The sequence below is a fragment of the Rhopilema esculentum genome, chromosome 12 (genome assembly GCF_057945365.1).
Source record: "Rhopilema esculentum isolate cy_ngs chromosome 12, ASM5794536v1, whole genome shotgun sequence".
Classification (NCBI taxonomy): domain Eukaryota; kingdom Metazoa; phylum Cnidaria; class Scyphozoa; order Rhizostomeae; family Rhizostomatidae; genus Rhopilema; species Rhopilema esculentum.
Genome location: NC_142826.1, coordinates 2,508,662 through 2,531,938, shown reverse-complemented (window position 1 = coordinate 2,531,938; position 23,277 = coordinate 2,508,662). Strand labels below are relative to the sequence as shown.

The following is a 23,277-nucleotide window of genomic DNA, read 5'->3' as shown; positions in this document are numbered from 1 at the left end:
TATTTTATCCAACAAGATATTGAAAAAGGCTATATTCAATTGAAGGAAGCACTAGAAACACAGTAATTGAATCATCGCTATCATTGCTTAAACATTGCACAGTCTTCTTAGACTGAGTAAAATTTTGTATAGACTTAGAAACCATGAGAATACTGAACAGAATACTTAAACCCGAGTCTTGTTTCTTTAGACGCAAATTTGATTTAGATATCAAGTATCACATACTGTAGTCAATCCGTGATCAGTGTTTCGGTTTGTGCTTGCAATAATTCAATGAAGGGACTGAGTTCCCAACAAAAAAACTGAACTGGCTTTTCTTTTTGCAAAATGAGAACCCATAAGGTTAGAAAGCAATATGAGTCAAAAACAAGATCATGAACTCACACTTTTCATTATTAGCAAAATATCATTTACATTGATTAAATTGGTGCTCCAAGCTTATTAAAGCAAAATTCAATAGTATATATATTTATATATACTGAGAGAAAATGGCAGCTTTTGACACGACAGGATGGACACGTTCATTATCTGACAATTTTACTCTGAAGAGTTTCGGGCGAAAAGTGCTTCGGTATGCAATGTTTCCGCTACTCCAGGCCATCTTGCGGTGCTAAAAACTAATTTGATAAAATTATCTGAATATATTAGAGGAATTTTTATTTCAGTTATGATCTGATGTTGTTATGTTATGTTAAAATTGATGAACAAGTAAGTTTTTTGTCAGATAATTTTAATTTCTTGCTACACGTCAATCTGAACTACGCATCACAGGTAGATGGTCAAATATTAACGATGGCATTGGTTTCAACACAGTTAAACAGAACCAGCATGAAGTCTTTGATTCATGTAAAACTGAGTATCCTTAGATATAACGAAGTACAAAGACCTTGTCATAAGGCAAGTTTTACCAGTATTTGTCTAGTTATTTTCTTCCATGGGTCTAATTATGATGGTGCTACCGAGAATCTTCGTCCACAGCATGCCCTCTGTACTAGTTGTTGAAGTCTGTTTCTGATTTTTTGTTGCATGAAGATGTATGTCAGTGGAATGCTCAAGCAATAAAATGTCAACATTATAAAGGCCGCTGCAGCCAGACTCTTTTCTACTGGCCTCTGTACCAGTATAAAAGTTGCTAGAGCTGCATCTGGCAACACCACAAAAATCGCAAACAGACACACTATCATCAATGACATTCGAACAACTTTCCGCTCACTTTCATAAGTTTTTCTTGTGCGTAGCGAATGCTTGTTGAGGTTTTTTCTGCGTTGGCAAAGGACGCGGAAAATGTAGCTGTAAGCGTATGCCGCAAAGCACAGGTATATTCCATCAAATGCTGGAAACAGAAATTTATAGCTTACGTTGAAAATCGTCCCCGGTTTCGCGAAGATAAGCCAAATGAGAAAGAACATCCACGAGGACCAAGCAAACCCCAAGCAGCACCGGATGCGTCGTTGTGTCATAACCAGCTTGTAGTTGAGCGCGTATTTGGTTCCAATTAATCGATCTAATGTCAACAGCAACAAAAAACAATATGAAGGCCATCTGGTGCAAAATATAAACAATGAAATGATCTTCAATGTCACACTGCCATCTTGTTCGCCAAGCAAAACAAAGATCCAGTGAATCATCGCACTCACCAGTAGAAGAATTTCAGCCAAGCTTAGATGAATCAGGATTTGGTTTTGATGTGTACGTTCCTTCTTTGCATTTGCCAGTAAATAGATGCCCAGGAACAACAGTACAAGTGAACATAATATTAGGGAAATAATAACAATCGAAGTTATGATAAAGATATTCATCGCTTTTTCAGGAAGTTACAAATCCCACATTGAGGGAGTATTTTCTTGAGTCCTGGATAAAATCTTGCATCCTTGAAGATATCTTCTTGTTGTGTAGGAATCTCGAGTAGATCGTTGATGTGTACTATTGTGCTCAGATTGTCTTGGAACCAATCATTTTCGGACAGTTCTTCTTTAGTAGTGCTGCTTTCATGAAGTTCCTGAAAAGGTATTTTCAAGCTTTCATCTCTTGAATTACATGTCTTATTCAACGATATTAATGCGCATGCTTAATTAGGACATTTTCTTGATCAGTTTCTTTTAACAAGCCATACCACAGAACATATTTACCTATTTGTTATGTAGCCTGTCATCAGATAATTTCTGTAATTTCCACGTTCTTCTTTGAAACGGCAACGAGAGAGAAGACCAATCAACGATTATCACCTTCTAGACTGACAGAATGCTTTGTTGTTTGCATCTGTCCTTTTCTGAATAATGCAATTTACGTATCAAAGGTGACTCTAATATTGCTATTCCATCATCAAATATTCTAAAATATGTGTCTATCTTCGCCCTTTCATCAATAAAATGAGCAAGAATTTTCGACCCTTTAGCAAATGCTGCCTGGTGGCATAATTTCCTCCTTCAATTACACAATGGAATAATCTATCAATTGTTTTTGAGAAGGTGTTGATCTAAATTTATGTACTTGGTTGTTAATCTGTATATCAACTCAATGCATCAATAGTAAATTCACGGACAATTTGATCTTATCATCCAACTTTAAGGCCCGATGGGTGATAAGATTTGTTATTTGATGGTCACTCGAGGCAGAAATTCATTTTGCAGGTGGGGGGCAAAACCCACAAAAACAAGCATATATACATGACAAAATTTACCTACAAAGGCGCTTTCGACTTTGATTTAACCGACAATTCAGCAAAAGCTAGAGGGGATCGCCCCTCCAACACCCTTGCATTTCCAGCTCTGATAGTCTTCACAATAAAAGCAAAACGAACACCAGCTCTGTTAAATCTAAAAATAAGCACGTCGGTTTGGCAGTAAATCTGAATTTTAAATTTTACAATCTGCAATTCAAAGTGTGAAGCATTTTGATCGAATCTCACGCATCGACAAAGGAAGAGCAATGGAAAGTACAATAAAAACAATATATATAATGGGTTATAACAATAGATCTCACGCATTTAGGAAAAAATTAAACTTTACAAGAATGCTTCAATCTGATATCAACTCATTTGGCGTGGGAAATCTGTAAAGAGGTTTCAGGTGATAAGTGGAAATGAATCCCTTTTCAATCTAAACAAGATTAAAGAGCCATGTCGAAAAGTGAAAAACATGCTTAATGTTACGTAAACATGATAAAATCTACTGATAAAAAAGCTAATTTGTGTATAAACTGACTACACTCATTTTTTATAAGAAACTGGCTATATGAAACGAGTAATGGACAGTCCGAAAAAATTAAGAAACTCCAGTACTCGAAGCAACAAAATCAAGAAACTATTAAATCGTGATAAATCTGAGAACAACGAAATTTTGTAAAATCCAAGCGCATGATTGCCCTGATGGCCTAGAAATTAAGGCCCCATTTGCACTGCAAATATGATAATGTTTGTCAAACCCGATATTCTCACGGCAATTAAAAGAACTTTTTCAAGATTGACAAAGTTTGGCAGACTTCTGTTCGCATTAGGCAGTTTTCTGAGATGTTGTATTGTTATCTAACACGTTATCAGGTTGCCATTAAGAAATTGTACCTTTTTAAATTGTGACATGATTTCAAATAGCACCCTGAGCTTTTTAATTGGTGTTAACATAATTCTGGCATGTCCGTCGAGTCACCCGCTGGTTATCATAGATTTTCACGAGATTGTGATGCTCCAGAGCTCTACGACGGAACCTTTGACCAATTAGTCGAAACGTTACAATTTGTCAGATTTCAGATTTTGCTGTTCGCACTCTACCAATTAAACTGCTTCCTGACAAACCCTTGCCGCCTTTGCAGATAGAACAATAAGGGATTAGCATTGTCAGGTTTCTAGATGCAGTGCGAATAGGGCCTAAGACACAAGGGACAAAATATACTTTCTAAATACAGCGTCAGAACGGAAGCGAATCTCTTGACGTGAAAAAAAGGTCACGAACATTTCATAACATCATTCATAACATCATAATTAAGAAACTCTCAAGAAACAGTGAGTATTGAAATTTCCAGAACATTAAGAAACTGGAGTACTCAACATCGACCTTTGTTTCTTATAGAAAAATGAATGTATTTAGCAGTTTTCGGCCCTGCACCCGCTGATGGCTTTTAACACAAATACACTGGTACCTAGTGTATGTTACCTTGGCTCCGTACCTCTGCGTGCCTCGTTCAAGCACAGTTTGTCCCATACAGAGGTCAGAGCCAGCAACCACCACACGGCAACCAGCTATCAAAGATGGCCGATTAATACAATGGAAAGGGGTCGGCAAAAAAAACATTAGGTTTGATGTTGATATGTAAGATTTGAGCGAAACAGCAGCAATGGTGATGATGCAAGGCACCCTCTGGAAATGGACGAATTACCTCAGCGGTGAGAAGTATTCTAATTGGGTTTCTAATCTTCTTTTTCTTCATTCTATCGTTGCAGTTTTGTTTTTGTGATGTTAAGACTGTTGCAAAAACTGACATAATTTGGCATACATTTAATGGGTTTGCATACAGGGCCGCACTTCCCGCTGTGCAGCCCTTTATGGTAGTAGAGCAAGAGTGCATTTTCCAGTGAACTGGAATCACTCATATTCAAAAAACTTTTACCCTTCTGCGGCAACCATGGTGCCGCCTCAGGTAGTAGGAATATCGAGACATTTTTTTTATAAAGGACGCATACTTAATATTACTAAGCATAAAATATTAAGCAAATAAATTCTAATTTTTCGTACACACGGTAAAAATGTATTTGTTTGATTCATTGATTAAAGTCCAAGTGGCAAAGCTTATGGCTAAAAATGGTCAGTGCCGACCTGTTTGAGTAAATTTAACAATTGGTGGAGTGGATGGAGTGGAGTACCAGTGCTACTTGGCGCATGATGGATTATCTATGGCGTACCAGGTTGATACTTCCCAGTATGGGCACTTATTGTTGGATGTCAAATAGTTTCACATTATGAATGTCCTTTTGATATTTTCCCTCCCACATGCAATTTATTTTGTTCTCATTGTTGCCTTAAATGTATATTGACATGATCTCACTTACTGATGTATAATTTTTCTGTGACATTGCCGTGTTTCTTGTAGATTAGCTATTTGTTTGTTTCAATAAATTGAATGTAGTGGAATTGAAATTAAAAAACCGGGGAAAAAGCCATACCTAAAAAGGAAACAGGCAAAAAACACATTTTTCTGAGCTTTCTATTGTCACCTAAAGAATCAATGAATCACATTTAAACTGCATCCATTTAGAACTAGCGATATAACTCCATGGTCAGATATTTTCATCATAATGATGTAGAAACATGGGAAATTTAACATTGAATATTTTGCTCTTTTCTTCTTGATAACATTTCCATTTCTTCAAGGTTGGCAACCCCGCTGGTTTGTCTTGGATTATGGTGTGTTGGCCTATTATCGCTCTCAAGAAGAGGTTCACCTGGGAAGCCGTGGCTCAGTAAAGCTTTCTTGTTGTGAAATATGTGGTAAGCTGTTAGTTGTTTGTAGTAAAACCTCCTTGTAAAGTATTTTTCCCTCAAGCTATCAATTTTTGAGGGGATATAGCTTGGTTGTAAAGTAAATTAATGTAAAGTGCTGTAATGTTAAAGGGCCACTCCAGCCCAAAAATTTTTTCTGAGATTTTTGCATAAATTGGTAGTTAGTCGAGAAAAAGAAGCTATCGTGAAATTTTTTTTCGAAAAGCTTAACTCGTTTTCCAGATATAGACGCTCAAAGTTGAGAATCACCGTAAAAATACGACAAAATTTTTTTCGGAAAAAGTACCTTGTGACGTATAAAGGGACCATTGTTTCAACATTCGGCGCTATTGTTATACGTTCGCACTGAAATTCGCACGACTCGGTAGAGGCTCGGAAGAGGCGATTCATGTCGGAATCTCGGTTGTCGTTTTATTTATTTTCCTTCATTGCGATTGATGTTCAGCGGAGGCTTCCAGCCAACATGGACTAGTAATTCGAAAAATCAAAGATGGAAGCTTCAACCTGAACGCATACCCTCATCTTGGCAACGCAGCAAGCTTTTTAATATGGAATGCTTCACGAATTTTCAGATGTGAATGGATTTCTGACCGAAGGCATTTCTTATCGTCGTGTCATCTCAGGAATTTCCAGGGAGCTGAATAATAATTGATGTCTCACCGCATTAGAAGAAGAACCCCATTCACAAAATGGAAACTTTCCCGTAAGTCACAATTCATCCTTATTATCATTTTACTGTGTTGAATGTTAGGCGAAACTGCAGGGTGTAGAGGTTTGGAGGGGGTTTGGGGATGGCGTGACACGCACCCCCTAAGCAACGCAATTTGCCGGGCTTTGAGAAAAACTTCGTACTCTAAATACAAGTTTTCTAACAGTCTTGTGAACTGTCCCCCAAATAGTCAGAAATGTGGTAATATGAAAAGTACAACAGGGGCTCTCAAGGAAAATGTCACATAAAACAGTACCAAAAGTAGAAGTTTGCTACTTTTTTGTACCAATAAGGGGGCCTGAGCCTCCTAGCACTACATCCCTGCCAATGATCTGTGCACTACACCTTTGCCCGAGGTATAGATGTGTAAAATTTCCCAGGGTTTGTCTGATGTTTCCCTGAACCCTTTTTCTTCATGTTCTACCATGTTCTGCCTTCAATTTTGGAGTTCTGCCTATTTCATCATAGAATTGATGCACAATTTCAAAATTTTGCCAGATCAATATCCAGGGCAAAGGATCTACTACCCCAAAGAAAAAACATGGAATTTACACCCTTGGTTTTGGAAAAAAGATGTGTCATATCCTCATTCTAATGTTTGAAGGCAGAATTGTTTATATTTGTTAAAATTACCTTTGCTATTCTAGCATTGATTCATATAAACATGGCCTATATCATTTAAATTCATCTTTGTGTTACTTCAAGTTAATATCCTTAGATGCTATTTGCTATAGTAACAGTGGTTGCCCTTTCACCCCTAAATTTCACTTTGATCCTTTTAAATGTCTATACTCTGAATGCCCCTGAGTGTCCAAGTTTCTTTGATCATTTTATGTTTTAATATGACTCAAAAGTAAATTTCACTGGTATGTTAGTATTTATCCCTGTCAACCTTATTATTCTAGGCATAAAAAAGGTAACAAACTCTTTTATGGAGCAGCAGAAAGGATCTTGCAAAAAAATGCTAGATGAAGGTTGGAGATTACATGCATTCTGTTATCTGGCTACTGGCTTTGTGGGAGTGATAACTTGCCCCTCTCTTCCATGCAAGAGTTACCACAAAGACCTCAACACATTATTCTGTTTTTGTATTAACAGTTTTACAAAGGAGACTATTTTTAAAATTATCAAAATTTTATATATAATTTGGTCATATCTATATAATGTTTGCAAATCCACTGCTATTTTTAGGTATTTTCTAAAAATTTTGCAATAGATTATTGTTTCATGATACTTTTATAAGAATATTTCTCATGTGCAATAGAAATTACAAATTTCTAGATAGTTCACTAGCCTGATTGTATAGTTATTTGAATATATAATTCAATGTAGCCAAGTATTTAAATACATCAAACATGGATTTATTATTCATAAATATAGCAGGTTGAAATTCTGACAGCTTAAAGGAGCTGACAAGGCCCCTGTAATAGCTTAAAGGTTAAATACAAAACTTATATTTACACAAGTATATTGAAAAAGTTGAATTATTAATATAATCTCAAATCCCTTTTTTGTTTGTATAAAAACAAATTTATAATTTTTGAAAAAGTTGTTTGACTCATGACTAATGGTAGGTTTTTAGTCTTGTCTTGAAAGTTTGTATATTTTCTTGTCCATGCCCTCGATTGTCCTGGTTTATTTCTAATAAGTCATAGTCATGTTGATATGAAGCTCTTTATCCTAATGAATATGTTGTATCAATTCATACAGCTTTCATTCCCGGTATACTGGTTTTGTTTTGGTCTTTCCTCTCGAATTAATTGCGCGATGGTTTTTTAGCTGTTGCACTAAAGGAAGAGCTGATGAAAAAGCACGAATCTTCTTTTTAAAATCAGGGAACTGGCCTGCCAATATAAATTGCTTTAAAAGCAACATTCCACGAAAGTCTGTCAACATCCTCATGTCTCTGTCTCGCTGGCCTACTTTGACAATTTGACTTCTCTGTCAGAAAGATTCGTGCGATAAAAAACTTCCATATTCGATCAGAATATCAAGACTGATGAGCGATACTTCTCTCTTTATATCGATTCCAGATAAAAGTCTGGCCTACTAACAAACATGCCGCTGCTAGGCCCTGTCTGCCATTTCGCTAGGTTCTCTTTGACCCTTTGGACAGCCGATGATACTTGCCGCGAATTTACCGAGGCCGAAAATGCCTGTGACGTCAATCCGAAGATCTCCGATAACACGGTTGAAAAACAATTCAACTCAATGACCATTTTACAAACGCTAATAACTGCAAAACAGTTAGAGATATGAAAAAAATAATAACAGATTCGTTTTCAGGAGGTCTGATTACATCGTGTTCTGAAATAAAAATTTTGGGCTGGAGTGGCCCTTTAATGTTTGCACCTAATTTCTTATTTGATCAAGATTTTTGGGAAATTTGATGAATGAATCATTCCTTGATTTTTAGGCTTCTTATAAGTTTAAATGCATAGATCATAATTCTGCATGTTTTAATTGTTTGAGCATTAAGCCTGGTTCACATGTGTGCAGCAAGGGCTGAAGCAACAAAGTAGCACAGTTAAAACTTTTTGAATGAAGCAAGGCATGAAGGAAAATGTGAAGTAAGCAAATTAATCAACTCTGATGTCAAAGTATAGGCTTCATTGATCGGCTTTAGACGAATCATACATAAACAACGATGTGATCTGTGATATAAACAAAATTGGACTCAGAAGTTTTACTTTCATTAGGATCCTTGATGCTAAAACGTAGAATACATAGACAAATAGATGAAAGCAACTACAGACGAAAGCAGATCTTGTTTGGGAGATGAAACACGTCCCTGTCTTCCAGACCATGCACTAGCCCTTGTTTCAGGGTCATACAACATTCACACTACAAAATTTATTAAGCAAACATGACACAAAGGTGAAGCAGATGCAGTAGTGAAGCAAGATTATCAATTATTTTTTATATTCTTGCTTCAACGCATGCTTCATGCTTCATGTTTGCTTCCATTGCTTCATGTGTGTTCACACTCCACTTGCTTCTGCTTAGACGCCTGCTTTTGCTTCAGCTCTTGCTTCACACATGTGAATCAGGCTTTAGACTGTGTTCCTCAGAGCATTCCCACATGGCATTTAACTTAGTTGCCTAGTGGAAACCAAGCATTATAAAAGGAGAGATGGGATACATTGATATTTAAAATGAGTAATGAATGTTTAACAATCAGAAAAAATAAGCTGTCTTTGGATCATACTACACTCAAAATTAACTTGGATAACAAACTTAGTATAATGTACCAAAGCAGTGCTTAACAGAACCTGGAAAGGCACTCGATTGTGTGCCAATGCTAATGAGCACCTCTAAGATTGCCATGGAGAGCAATTTAATGGGTATCTAACAACTTAAAATGATATATTGTTTTAAAGTAGTCTCAAATGACTACAATATCATGATTTAGACCATGAGTTTATTGTGAGGATCTTCAAGAATACATTTTCAAATAGAAGCATTATTTTTTCATGCTTTAAGGAATTAAAACATATGAAAACAATTATGAGAGTTGAATCATTTGATAAAACAATGATATTTGATAATATATCATTCCAGTTTGGACGCAAAATGGTTGATTTGTTCATAAACTACTTCAACACTTAAGAATTAGACACAACTATGCAGCAAAGCATGAACAAATTTTCAGAATCCAAAATAGATAAAATACCTTTATGATTGCAAAATAGACAGTTTTACCATTAACCAAAAATGGTTATCCTATATAGTCTTAAAATTCCATTTATATTTATTCTATTTTTGTGAAGTTTTAAGACAGCTACATTGCAAGCTTTACAATTTTTTACCTTTCCTGATTTAAGTTGATGACCAAAGCTCTTCTATAAAGTTATGCTTTGCCTAGCTGTGTAGGATATATTATATTTTTGCTGAAATCTTGTATTAGGCTGTATTTGTATGGACAAATTGGGTTACATAAGTATATATATATTATCATATATTTCTATAAGTTTTCATATCTGACTATATTTGTTTTCCACTTAAAACAGTACATCCAACAGACCCTGTGAGGCTAGACTTGAAGATTCCTCCAGAAAACCATATGTATCTCAGAGCTGCAACTTCTGCAGAGAGACAGCAATGGCTTGTTGCATTGGGAACTGCCAAAGCATGCAGGGTTGATACTAGTTACCAAGAACAAAGGCAACAAAGTGAGTTTGATGCATGAAAATTTATTAAGGTGTTTGAAATTAATTAGAAGTCACAATCAAGATGATGTTTGTAAGTCTTGGTCTTTGCCAGACTGGAAACTTTGTCGCACACCTGCGATTAACTGCCTGCGCACTCAAATTTTCTATCTGCGCACTTTTACATTTTGGCCGCGCAAAGTCCCTATTTGAATACATTTCACATTAATAACAATACAAATTTCTTAAAAGTGCATGGTTTCAGGCGCACAGTCTTGCAGTCAGGCGCGTGAACTTGCCCGCGCTAGAAAAAAGTTTCCAGTTTAGGATCTTTGTGAAGGTTTTGATGGAAGATAGAGAAAATGTTCAGTGATATAGTTGATAACCACTAAACATTCAAAGAAAGCAAACTTAATTAGATGAATGCTCTCAAAATGCCCTAGAATTTTTTCTTTGCCAGCTGACTGATCAAAGAATGCTAAAAACATTTCTTCATTTAATTTCTTATCTTTTCCCAGTGAATTCTGTGGAATTCTTAAAGGAAAAGATGGCAGAACTAAACACATGTAGAAATATCATTGTTCATCAAGTCCATCAGTTAAAGAGCCTGTGTCCAAGTGATCAGCAACTTCCATCACAGGTATTCATCATTTTCATTTTACCAGACCATCAAAATGTGGCTGTGAGCAGAAGACAAACTATAACCACACCTACCAAAGGAAGCAGTATAAAAATGATCAATTAATACTCAGTTATAACTACATGGTACAGATTTCTATTACAGTTTGCCATACTGGCCAAATCATGCCAATCTGAGCCTCTCAATTAGACCATATTATCTATATTTTACACAGTGATGTATATAGAAACAGTTTTAGTATATTTTGTATTTTCTATGGCCCAGGTTTTGTTGATAAAAGGAGAAATAAACTTTTAAGTTGTTAAAATTTCACAGAAACTGCTCACATTCATGTCAATTCATGGCTCTTTTATTATGCAGCATGGCCTTTAATTATTCACAGCTTTCAATAGTTTAAACAGATTTTCTGTATTATAGGAGATGAATGAAGCAGCAACAATGCTCTCTGCCACTTGTGATTCATTTCTGTCCAATCTAAGTGACATGATGGAGGTTGTAGAAGATTCACTAAGTGAGTACAGCCACTGCATCTTTTTTCTCCTGATCCTAAAATTTTGCTGGTCCAGAATTAAGCAGCAATATTCCTATTTTTGAAATTTGACTAGAACTGTTTGTAATGATATAATTTTATTTCCTATCTCATTGATATGTACAAGACAGTTGATGGGTACTATAGTTGCTTAGGCCGTCTGTTAATCGCACCTAGCCAATTAATAAGTGTGATGCCACTCACACGTTTTTTGATTGGCCAATAGTTGATTGACAGGTGTCGTGCATTTTTACTGTCATTTATTACCAATGGCTAGAACTTATCTCGAAATTGTTTTTTCAAGGTACCACCTCAGGATCACCAGTTTCTACGCCGATACGGGTTAGTTAGAACCCCTTTATCATAGTATTTTTGCTTTTCTTTACTTATTTTTTAGATCTATTCTATATTATGCTTGCAAAGTGTCTTCACTTATGTCATTTTTTTGTTTTTTTTGTTTATGTCACATACAACAAGACATCTGCCTGTTTGACATCAAATTTTTCATACTTTCAAACGGATTTTTACCGACCACAACTTTTTTAAGACAGGATTCTGACCAAAGAAAAAGGAGACAGGAAAAAATGGACTTTCTAAAAAAAGCTATTTACTAGGATATACTTTACGGGCACGCTTATAACATTGCCTTTGAAACTCTTTGCTATCAAAGACAATTGAAGAAGCCGGCTTTACTAGTCTTGTGTATTTTGAGACTTTGAATGACTCTTTTGTAGTCTTCTGAATTTTCCTCAAGCGGAGAGTTCTCATACAAAGGCGTTTGTTGGCACGAGGGGTGCTGTTGTAAATGCCTTTTCACGAGGAATAAATGCCCCTTTTAGGTTTATTTTTGTACTGTGACAGTGCTCTTCTTACCTGAACCTCTTGCCCATGACCATGACAAATGCTTTTGCAAATGTCTATACATCCCTTTTTGCAAGATCAGTTTCACTAAATATCTCACCTAGAAAAATTCCTATAAAAGAATAAAGTTCATTTATGACCCATAAAAGAACTGTATCCATTATAAATGAACAGACAAGCATAGAGTTCCCTGATGATTGTATTAATCGTGAAATTTAGGGTTTCAACCTTAAACTATCCTGTTCTAAACAGCAGAGTGCAAACTAAGATACCTAATATTTTTGGCGAATATCGGCTGGGTCTATTTTGCCATACAATGGATATATTTGATCATTTTGGCTTGCTTAATTTTGTGTTCATTGAGTTGCAAATGATTGCTCAGTCTGTGTAAAAATAATCATTTTTAGTGCTTTTTCCAATTGCAGATTAAAGCTCCTCCCATCTTTAAGAAACATTCGTACCACACTGAAATTGGGTATGAATTTCAATTTTCTATTTTAGTAAACTCTCTATATCTCTAGAACCTCCAAGGGACTAACGGAATGGCTTGTTGATGGAAACGATATAGATTACTTTAGATATATAAAACTTCTTGTTTCAATCTCTAAGTACAGATTCTCAGTAGGGCATTTGAAGATGACGTTGGATTTTTCAAATAACAGAAAATTGAGTTATTGTAAAAGCGAAGCAACATTGCATGAAAATATAACAAAATCACTTTTGCCTAAATTTCATGATCACTTTTTTTTGCTGGTTAAATTTGAATATAAACCTCATAAGTGATAGAAAAAACAAACAGCTTAAGCTCAAGATAGGACCGCTCTTACTTCAAGATATATTATTATTTTTGTTTTGTATCAAACTTATCATTTCCTATCTATTTTACTCTTTTTTGCCTGAAAGAGCTGCAAATTATCTCCTGTTTATTCTGCTGCATCAATATTATTATTCATTGACCCTAATTTTGTCTTCCTGTAAATTATAGCGCCCCAAGTCCTTCATCTCCGTCAACTATTTCGGATTCTTTCACTGACTCGGACCGAGGTGAGAACAAATTGTCATTGCTGTTGAGTTTTTTTAAGATGCTGGACAATTGCTTCTCGCCATTCAGACTTTTATGCTGTAGTTAAGATTTGTTGATGTTGATTGGCATGTAATATAAGCTGACAGCCTTTAGTGGTTTATCTTGTGTATTGTCACTATTCATGAATTTTAACCGCCTAGCTGACTCGGCAATGTCAATGATAAAGGAACACAGAGTTCTTTAGCCGCAAGTTTTCCGTAGAGTATCTTAATGAAAGCAGCAATATTTTATCATGGAGACCTACCTCCTGCCTCCTCCTCCTGCCCCCTCCTCCTGCCCCCTCCTCCTGCCCCCTCCTCATGCCCCCTCCTCCTGCCCCCTTCTCCTGCCCCCTTCTCCTGCCCCCTTCTCCTGCCCCCTCCATCTGCCCCCTCCATCTGCCCCCTCCTCCTGCCCCCTTCTCCTGCCCCCTCCACCTGCCCCCTCCTCCTGTCCCCTCCTCCTGTCCACTCCTCCTGCTGCCTCCTCCTGCCGCCTCCTCCTGTCCCCCTAGAACCCAATGTTCTGTTTTCGTCCCACTAACTTTTTATAATGTGATTGTGCTAGGAACAGTGCGGTTTCATGTGAATTATTGTCTGAAACGTCAATTTCACATCATTTCTGATCATAAACTTGATAATCAAAACTGTTTTGTTTTAAAATAGGTTCCTTTCCCTAGGAACGCATCTGAAACTTTCCTATATTTAATAAACATTGTACACTATAATTTGTCCTCTGAATTAAAAGAAAAGATGAAACACTTTTGAAAAAAATTTGCTTTGGGAATATTAATAGCCAATGTTAAGTTAACAACAATTCATACAGCATAAATTTCATAGCTTTATTTTTAATTATTTTCAACCAACTTTCAGTTTCAATATTGTTAAAGCTGTATTTAGTTCAAATCTTGCCAACATCCATCACAATAAAAGACCGTTCGTGTAAATATTTTAACAGCCCAAGAACAAGATTGTGCATATTTTATTGCTAGAAATATTTATGTAAACGAAATTTGAAACTTTCACCACTCAGTTTAGTGGACCTCCTTAATTTGAATGAGCTAGGCTAGTGTAGAGTCCAAAAAGTATCCATCTTTCTCCGGATAATACCCCTAAACTCTAAATACCTTCTTTTGAAAGATAATGAAAACAAAACAAGGTTTGTGTGTGGCGCTATAGTTTCTTTTGTTTCAATTGGCCTTTGTCACGGTCATTGGCCGTCTTATCGTTATGGTTTCGGTCTCTGGGTTAGTGTAGTTTCTAATGAACATAGTCGCTTACCGCTATACTCATAACGAAAATTGGTACGCAGGATTGTCCCGATTTTCTGCAATTATTTACCCTGGGTTCCTGACAATCTGTAAGGGTTGTGGAGACGGAGTGGGGCGGGAAAGCGCGGTGGAGGAAAGAAAGATGGAGGATAGAAAGAGGGACGTCTTTTTTTTTCGTACTCTTCCGCACCACTCCTTCTCCCCAATCCATATTGGACGCTCTGAAACCCAAGGTGGCGATAACTCAGCAAAATTAACAGTATTAATCGGTATTTTTTCAATTTTAGAGCTCCTTTCTCCTCGTAATGGCTCCCACCACCACCAAAAATCTCCAACGGCATTGCAGCCACCAACGACATTAGATCTTAAACCCGTTTCACCGAATTTACCAGCGAAACAAAATCCGGCAGCGACTTTTGACGAGGGGCATAATGGAACTGCGAAGTACCCTAAAGGAGAGACGCGGGAACGAGGTCCGGTTGCGTCTAGTGTGACGTCGCCGAGCTCTGCAACAGCAACAACAACATCCAGCAGCACCAACGACAACAATAAGTTGTACAAGTTGTCACAGAACTCCTTAGAGTCGCATTCGCCTGAAGAAGTGCAAAAGCCGGAACCGAAATCGTTCTTTAGTGCAACTCCTGTAAGGTACGCAATAAAAGCTACGCAGTTTGGATTTTGACCTATGAAATATAGGTTGCAGAAAAGCTGCTCTGCAGCTGTTGGGTCTTTCTGAGGTTGTTCATCTAATAAAGTATCATGTCGATAGACGTAGCGAGCATTTAGCTCCTATACGAAGAGCGTAATAGATTGAGCTAGGTTAAAATAAATGGCCTGAGCTAAAGGGCCGATGCCTAAAAAGACTGATACTCCGATACGCTGTGGTGATAACTCATCAGAAGGCTGCTTGCACGAAATAAAAAAACGCAGTTTTATTGGATAACGATCAAATCTATTTTCGGCACAACAGGGAACTCTATGAGATCTCAACTTTTAACTCAGGCCATGCCCTTTTATTAAATTAAAGCAATTAGTTAAAAGTTTTGTGACGTTATTGACAAATAGATTTTCGTAATTTAAACGCAAATGTTAAATTCTGGATACAATGGTTTTTATTAAACAGCCAAATATTCACAACCAGGTGTTTGAAGAGATTGTACTTTTTCCTTTTTATAATTAATCTTTTGGCTGTCAGGAAATTAAAGCTGATTTTTAAATTTATCTTTGTTGACAACTTATTGCCTTGAAGCACGGAATTTCGATTTTCAAAATAAGTAATGTTCAAACGGTTGATAGTTTATCAACAGTGCTTGAGTTTATATGGCAAAAATTGGTTTTCAACATGCTGAATTTTCTTCTCAGATTTGAAGATGTTGCAGTTGTGGTGGATGGTCGAATTCCAACTAAGACGTTCCTTGATGCATGCTCTGCAATAGTGCCCGTTTTTGGTAGGTTTGCTCTTCCTTTGTTCCAAGACCAAGTATTAGTTAAGAGACATATTTTATCCAGAAGGGACATATTTCATATTTTAAGTGTCAACTGTCAATAACGTCAAATATCAACAAACAGAAATTTAATTAAATTCAAAATGTCTGCTAATTTCTGATAAACGTTGTTTTCTCGTCTTTGTGCAAAGAAAAGACAATGTCCGTTAGAAGCTGTTGTTGTAGAGTTACTATGAGAACTGTTTTGAAAGAGTCTTAACTGCGATTCTAACATATATCTAGAAATAATTTGAGTTGTTGGTTCTTGATTTTGTTGCCTGCTAGGTTATATTGTGTTGTGTAACTTAGTTTTCTTTCTAGACATCCTTGGATCGACGGCCTTTGCACCAGTCAAGATTGACATTCAGGGAAACATCAAGGTACGTCAGACATTACTTCATACTTTACTATCCAGAGTCAAGTTTATCCTTGGTAGAAGTTTTGAACCCAGCCGCCATGTATCAAGCGATGTCGCTTAATTGTATACCACATGCTATAAGATTTTTAAGTTCTGCAGATTAGTTTCTCATTTTTTTCTAAAAAATACCTCTGGTAAATTTAAGACTGAGAATTTGCTTTTTGGCAATATGTCTGCATTTACTAAGCAGGCATACTTATTGTGACTAGTCAGCCAGAGGTGACAACTCGACAACTAGCTAAATCATTTTATAAGAATCGTTTACAGAATACAAAAATAATAAAGTCATTCAAATGACAAAGTGAAGCAAAATTCTTTGGGAGGAGTTTTCAAAGTGGATTAATTTCAAAGAAGACCCACCCCAACTTCATCTCTAAATTTGTCGATAAGAGTTAATCAATTTATATAACAGTTCCAGTTACAAATTTTGGTGAGGTTTAGTGATTTTAGATTATTCTAAAAGCAAATTTTAAGCGCTTTTTGCATAGCAATTTTGAAGATGTATCTCTTGTTATAACAGGTACATCATACCTTTATTTTGACCCCATCTATCAAGTTGATTTCAAGCCATGCTGTAAAATGCTTTAGGGTTTCTCAGCAAGTAGTATAAATGAAGAACGTCCAAAGGAAAGCTTGCTAAATATTTGTGGCAGTTAGGAAACGATCAAACACACTTAACGTGTCAAGTTGAATAGTAAGCATGTCAATAAGCTTGCTATTGTCAATAATTGCAGAAAATACGAACGAAATTTGAAACAGACGAAAAGGCGTTCACCTATCTGCAGAATATGGTGTTTCAGGAGCTGAAAAGTAACACTTGCACCGCGAGAAACTCGACAACTGATGCTTTGCTTTGGCTGAAAAGGTTAGTGTTTAGTTCCACACAGGGCCTTATTTTGTGTGCATGCATTACTAATGGAGCTCCTTTCATCATTACCATATAGCGTATCTCAGTAAAGAAATTTGTTTTGTGATGAATATGCATTGAAAATGCAATAGGCTTCAATAACGTTTTTAAGTATTGTAAAAAACCCATTTCTGATACTGCTATAAACATTTTCGGCAAGAGATCGTTTGAGAAATTCAGTTGATTCTTCCAAGACCCCTTGGGAGCTACCAAAGTCAGATTTCCCTCTCCCTGTCTCCGGTTTTTCAGCAACGGCTCAGTCTGGACAGAAACCGGCTCAACTGAGAAACTAACTGACCGGATTAGACAGGAATAGAATTTTTGTAGGGATACTCACCCTGCAGATCGGTCTTTGATTTTTTGCACCTTCGCAACAGAATTCGCTTCACCTATTGATGCTTTTACCGTTTCATAGGGCATTCTTGCGGTTACTAGATCGCTTCTTCTTCTTCTTTGGTACATCTTAGTATTAACGGCAATTTTTGGTTCTTAATATAAATACAGCAGAACCCATTTCATTGAAATTATATAGATACATACACAGCCCCATTGTTTTAACACAAGTTCCACATCGTTCTTTTCTATTCTGTTTTCGAGTGAACTTAAATGTAAAATACACATTAATTAATAAAATTCCATTCGTTCCTTTCAAATAAACTTTGCTACATCTACAATACCAAAGGGTTGTAGTGGGCTTTTACCCTCTGATTTTTTCGTCAAATTTCGGAAATTTTGCTGCTATCGGCGTTCATAGTAAAATTTTATCTATCGAAACTACATACATTTCTCTCGCACTGTGCGCGTACCCGCGAAACTATTTGACCGTTGCAGCTGAAAGTCTGTTTTGGAGGGACTTTTTGTAGGAATGTTTTATGTCAATCTTGCATATGTCGTTCATTTACCTAAGCTTCTTGCAGCGCGCAGTTTCAGCCTTATTGTTTTTATACGCAGAGCACTTGAATTCATTCACGTATTTTTGGCTGAAATTTGTCGCGGGGAACAAGATCTTTCAGTGGCTGCTAGTAAGTACATATTGGAATTTAGCCATTGATATTTTATTTACAAATTGCTACATTTATTGTCTATAGTCGTTATATACATAACTGGAAAAAATTGTAAATACGTTTTGCCCTTAGGGAATATCCTTTCATCTGAAAATTTGTCTCAAGAGGTTGTCTGTACTGAGATTGCTTCCCTTCACGTTTATTAGCTGTCTTTTAGCAACTTCAGTTCACCGAAACTCTTTGTCTTGTTAAAAATATTTTTATTCGCAAGATAATAACCTGTTGAATATCAGGGAGGATTAACGATCACTCCTGTCCTTGTGTTTTATTTTTTATAGCAATTATAAGAAATAGTAATATTGGCTTCCCAGATGTTGATTTTCATATATTTAATTATATTTTTATGCAAATTTCTGTTCAACATTGCAGCTAACGCGTATGGCAGGTCGTTGAGAAAATATCATGGATGGGTGGTTCGTGGGGTCTTTTCGGTAAGTTTGGTCTTGATATTTTTATAAAAACCACAATATTGTATATATTCTTAAGAACTATATTTCATGAACCGTATTCTCACAGGAAAATCTAAATCTTATGTTGAAATGATTGTGACGTCAGCACTAACAACGGTTATATCAACATTGCATTGACAACATCTACAACAACAGCAAAAGAGAAGACTGTGACAGCAACAACACCAAATCAGTTACAGTACATTGAAACCTAAATTTTTGAGAACCCCCAGTATAGACACAATAACAAACAATTAACATTTCCAAAAAATATATTAAAAGCCGTTAAATCGACGTTAAAAGCTGATGAAATTATTCTCCAAACAAGAGACACCTCGTTCCAATGTTCAGTAAATCAATTCTTCTGGTGCTTGCCATTTTGAGTTTTCAATGTAAATTATTTTAGACGAAGCTCTAAGTGTTGTAACTGTGAGATATTGCCAGCAAGGGCAAACATAAAAATCATCAAATTGTTGCTATTAATCGAAAGGACAACAAACAAATGTTGGAATCAAAGAAAAGTGAATTTTCATTACTGTTGCTTATTAAACAACGAGATCGATCTCAACGCAATATTTTGGTTATACTATGTTAAGAAGAATATAAAAGCCATCACTATGCTAAGTACAGTTAAATATAAATACATTTTGTTATGAATACTCTATTAAAGACGTGTCGCCATTTCAGCTTGCAGTTAAGGCTGTGCCTTACAGGAAAGACTTTATGGAGGCTTTACGTAAATCAGGCGTCAACAGCGATGGGTCACCTACTCCAGAACAAGAAATTGTCGATGAAATGAGATCATGTGCGTCAGCTTTGGGAAAATTAGTTAACATACTGTGCCAGTTTTATAAGAGACATAAATTAGACAGTGAGTCAGTTGTGTAGCAGACTATTTATGGGTTAAAGAATCATTTATTTTTAATGCTTAGAATTATTATCTAATGTAAATAAATTATCTGCCATCATAGGATGGCTTGTAATTCTAGAGAAGCAGTTTTAAGTCCCTTCACATACAGATCGTATTGTCACATATGAACAGGCATACATTCTGACTGTTTGGCTTAGGGTTAATGATAAAACGATTGAAAACGAAAACCTCTGAAAAGATGACCTTTGAAAACAGTTTTTAGAGTAGGAGATATAAGGAGATTAACACAAACCCATGGTAATACACCAGCGTATACAGGGCACAAGACTAGTAGCGTAGATTTTTTTCAATGATAGAACTTGAATTTTGATTATTCTGTGGTTGAGCTGGTTTCAGTTCCCTCTTATTTATTTCTAAATGCTTATTGCCAGTGACCTATTTTCAAATTTTCGATGCTTCTTTATGTACTCAGCAGAATCAAATGTTCTCTAGGAATATTAGTGCAAAAGTTTTATTTTCGTGAGAAGGTTTTTCTATTGTATTTTTCTGGTCGATTGAAGAATGACAGCATTTTCGTTTTAGGCGAATTCTTCAAAATATAAAATCATGCCAAATAATCCTTGACAAGCAGACGAATGTCTATGGCTTTGAAAAAAGCAAACATTTAGTAAACTAAAGCTTTTCGTCTGACACTCTTCAGAGTTTAAAATGTCAGAACATAGATCGAAGACGAATGTCTGTTTTTAAAGAGTTGACCATGCACCAACTATGAGGGTACCAAGTTTGTTTATGAGGGAATCCAATTTGTTTTTCGGGGAAGCGGAAATCGTCATTTTTTGTGTCGGGAATTGGGTATCGTCAAACATTTTGTGAGCGGGATTCGGGAGTTGATAACACCGGGATTCGGGAATTGATGGTCGGGAATCGGGAATCGGGCTTAAAACGTAGAGAGAATCGGGAATGAGGAGACCTGTTGGGTGTTCTCAACTATGAATGTTTAGGGGACTGGGAACAAGGACAATACCTCCTTTAACCGCCAACTAAATTTCAAAATGGCGCCGCATTAGGATAGCAATTGTTTGCGCAATACTTGTCTCTATACTCCGTCTTTAGCATCTCTATAATCTTGTCTCTAACAGCCGGTATCATTTCTGAAGTATCAATGCAGTAAATTTCGACACAAGGAAAAATCTACCTTTTCTTCAAAGACAGTTGCTTATCTTTTCTACCAATTGCTTTCCTTTTAAACGTGCAATTTGGAGTGATAGAGTCAACGTTTCTCAAAATTTGATTATTCCTGGCAATAGAGGATCTCGTGCAAATAGGTGGTCCATGGCACTTTGTCCTTTGAATTGAAAAATAAATTATTAGTCAGTCAACACCATGTTCTTAAATGGCCAGACTTGATCAAAAAAAGCAGCCATTAGGTTTATAAACTCTTAGCTTGTTCTTTGTGGGATTTTCCTGTCGTTAGTGGACTGGAAAGTGAAAATTAGTATGTAATATTTTCGACCTTGTAAAAATAAAGTATTAGTGAAATTTCTAATTTGCCTTCATTATTGTTGCAGTATATCATATGTTTTCTGCCAAAAATATATTTTGTTGCTATAATTTTCATTTATTGTATGCCAAATAATAGTATTTATTGTGTTATTGTTTGTTTGCTCTTAGATTTGTTTGCTCTTAGAATGTCATTTTATTCAAATGTATTTTTGTTGCACATAGTCTTTTTCATCAGCTGAGAAATATCTTGTCATCTTTTTACGAAAACTTATGGGCAGCACTTTGTGGCTATTTCAAGGCATTAATCATTGCAAAGCAAGGAAATTCTACCTGATATTTATGTTCACACTTAGTAATACATAAGGCCTATTTGTAAAAAAGGATTTTTGAGGCAGATTTCTTCTTCTTATCTATGGCCTGCCAACATTTTCTGACTAAAATTTGCATCGGCGTCCATAAGCCGGGTCGGGAATCAACTTGAATCTTTCACTGTAAAAATTGGCGTAAATTCTGTGTCGGATTGGAAATTCCATACTAATTTGGGGTTCTATAGAAAATAGGTCTGGATCTGGCATTTTAAAGGACGGGCATGATCCAGCCTGGGGCAACCAGCAAGGTCGCTAATTTGTGAAGTTACATACTAACTGAAATAAACTGCATTGAATAAAATTTTCGCTACTTTAGTATGAACACCTTTATAAAACCACACTATCTTGAACAGACAGTTGAAAAGGTGCCCAGTTGTGATTTGGTATCAAATGTTTTCTTTTATGTTTGTGGGTCTATGATATAAGTAAAAATGTGTTTTTCTTTGGTAGATTATCATAGCTTGCTGGTATATTGATTATGAGTAAAAGCTTTTGTATTTTCCAATAATTCAGACTATTTTAAAAATGCAAAATCACTTCAACAGTTTCTATGCAATATAAACTTTTTTGTTTTTTGCTTTCTGTAGGGTCTATTTTCCTGAAGGGAGAAAGCGAATAGTCTAAATAGAAGGACGAAATGATCAGACAGCAAAATTCTTCCAGGCTATGATCCAGGGATCTAGGAGATGAAGATAAAGTGCTAATAAACCTCTTATCAACCCCGCCTTAGGATAATAGACGGGGATCTGTGTCTGAATATAGATTTTAGGACACTGAGAAGCCCTGCTCTTTGAGCACCCATACTCTGGGTACCAGACTCACTATTTTGTTTTATATATAGTGAGTTTGGTACCCAGGGTACCCCACCCCGTGACTTTCTTATTCAAATTCTTATTAACAGTACGCAAGACAACCTGGATTTAACTAGCCAAGACAAGACTTTGGCAGTTTAAGATGCAATTGTCCCGGGTTCGCTCAGCCCGGGTTCAATTACATAATATTAAGGCTATACTAGTGATAATTCTGAGAAGGCTATAAGTCTTACACAGTCCGATTCTTATGGATAATCTTAATATTTACAGAATGTTTCTGTTCAGCTTTCTACAAGAGATCGGGTATGTTTATCGGAAACAGGATGTAAGGCCAGGCCTTTGACTCGATCTTTAATCGAAAGCATTGGTCATCACGGGCTAGTTTTTGTGAAAATTCGGTATGAATGCGAAATATCGAGTCAAGGCTTATTCGTTATCAACGCCTAAACGCAGCTTGACCAAATCTAGCCCGGGTTATTCTTAACTCAAATCATAGCTGACCAGAATTCCACTATCTGCCATTGTTCTCTATGTTCTCTGCCTATTTTGCTCAGAATCCTCTGCATTTCTTTGGCTTTTTCAAGTGTTTAATCTTTATCCAAATCATGATTCAGGTTTTTAACATGGTTAAGGTTATTTCCATTTTTTCAGGGTCGTACAGCTTTCAGTCATATAGCTGAACTGCTATT

At 36.3% G+C, this 23,277-nt stretch overlaps 1 protein-coding gene and 1 long non-coding RNA gene across 2 annotated transcripts; both read left to right on the top strand.

The window, feature by feature from the left end:
- The first annotated feature begins 4,158 nt into the window (after positions 1-4,158).
- Positions 4,159-22,113, top strand: LOC135681155 (pleckstrin homology domain-containing family A member 8). The gene is made up of 15 exons (XM_065195464.2): positions 4,159-4,378; positions 5,364-5,480; positions 10,212-10,373; positions 10,868-10,989; positions 11,407-11,500; positions 11,823-11,860; positions 12,805-12,854; positions 13,365-13,423; positions 15,000-15,360; positions 16,075-16,160; positions 16,518-16,576; positions 17,349-17,479; positions 18,473-18,543; positions 18,955-19,016; positions 19,722-22,113. The coding sequence occupies exons 1-15, from the start codon at positions 4,330-4,332 to the stop codon at positions 19,920-19,922; spliced, it is 1,662 nt and encodes a 553-aa protein (XP_065051536.2). The 5' UTR covers positions 4,159-4,329; the 3' UTR covers positions 19,923-22,113.
- Positions 5,487-7,924, top strand: LOC148958689 (uncharacterized). Its single transcript, XR_016144438.1, has 2 exons — positions 5,487-6,195; positions 7,107-7,924. It is a non-coding gene; the product is annotated as an uncharacterized LOC148958689 (long non-coding RNA).
- Positions 22,114-23,277: the final 1,164 nt, after the last annotated feature.

Coding starts and splice junctions, on each gene's coding strand:
- LOC135681155 (XM_065195464.2), top strand. CDS start 4,330: ATGGTGATGATGCAAGGCACCCTCTGGAAATGGACGAATTACCTCAGC. Junction 12,855..13,364: donor TCGTACCACACTGAAATTGG/GTATGAATTTCA, acceptor TGTAAATTATAG/CGCCCCAAGTCCTTCATCTC. Junction 13,424..14,999: donor TTTCACTGACTCGGACCGAG/GTGAGAACAAAT, acceptor TTTCAATTTTAG/AGCTCCTTTCTCCTCGTAAT.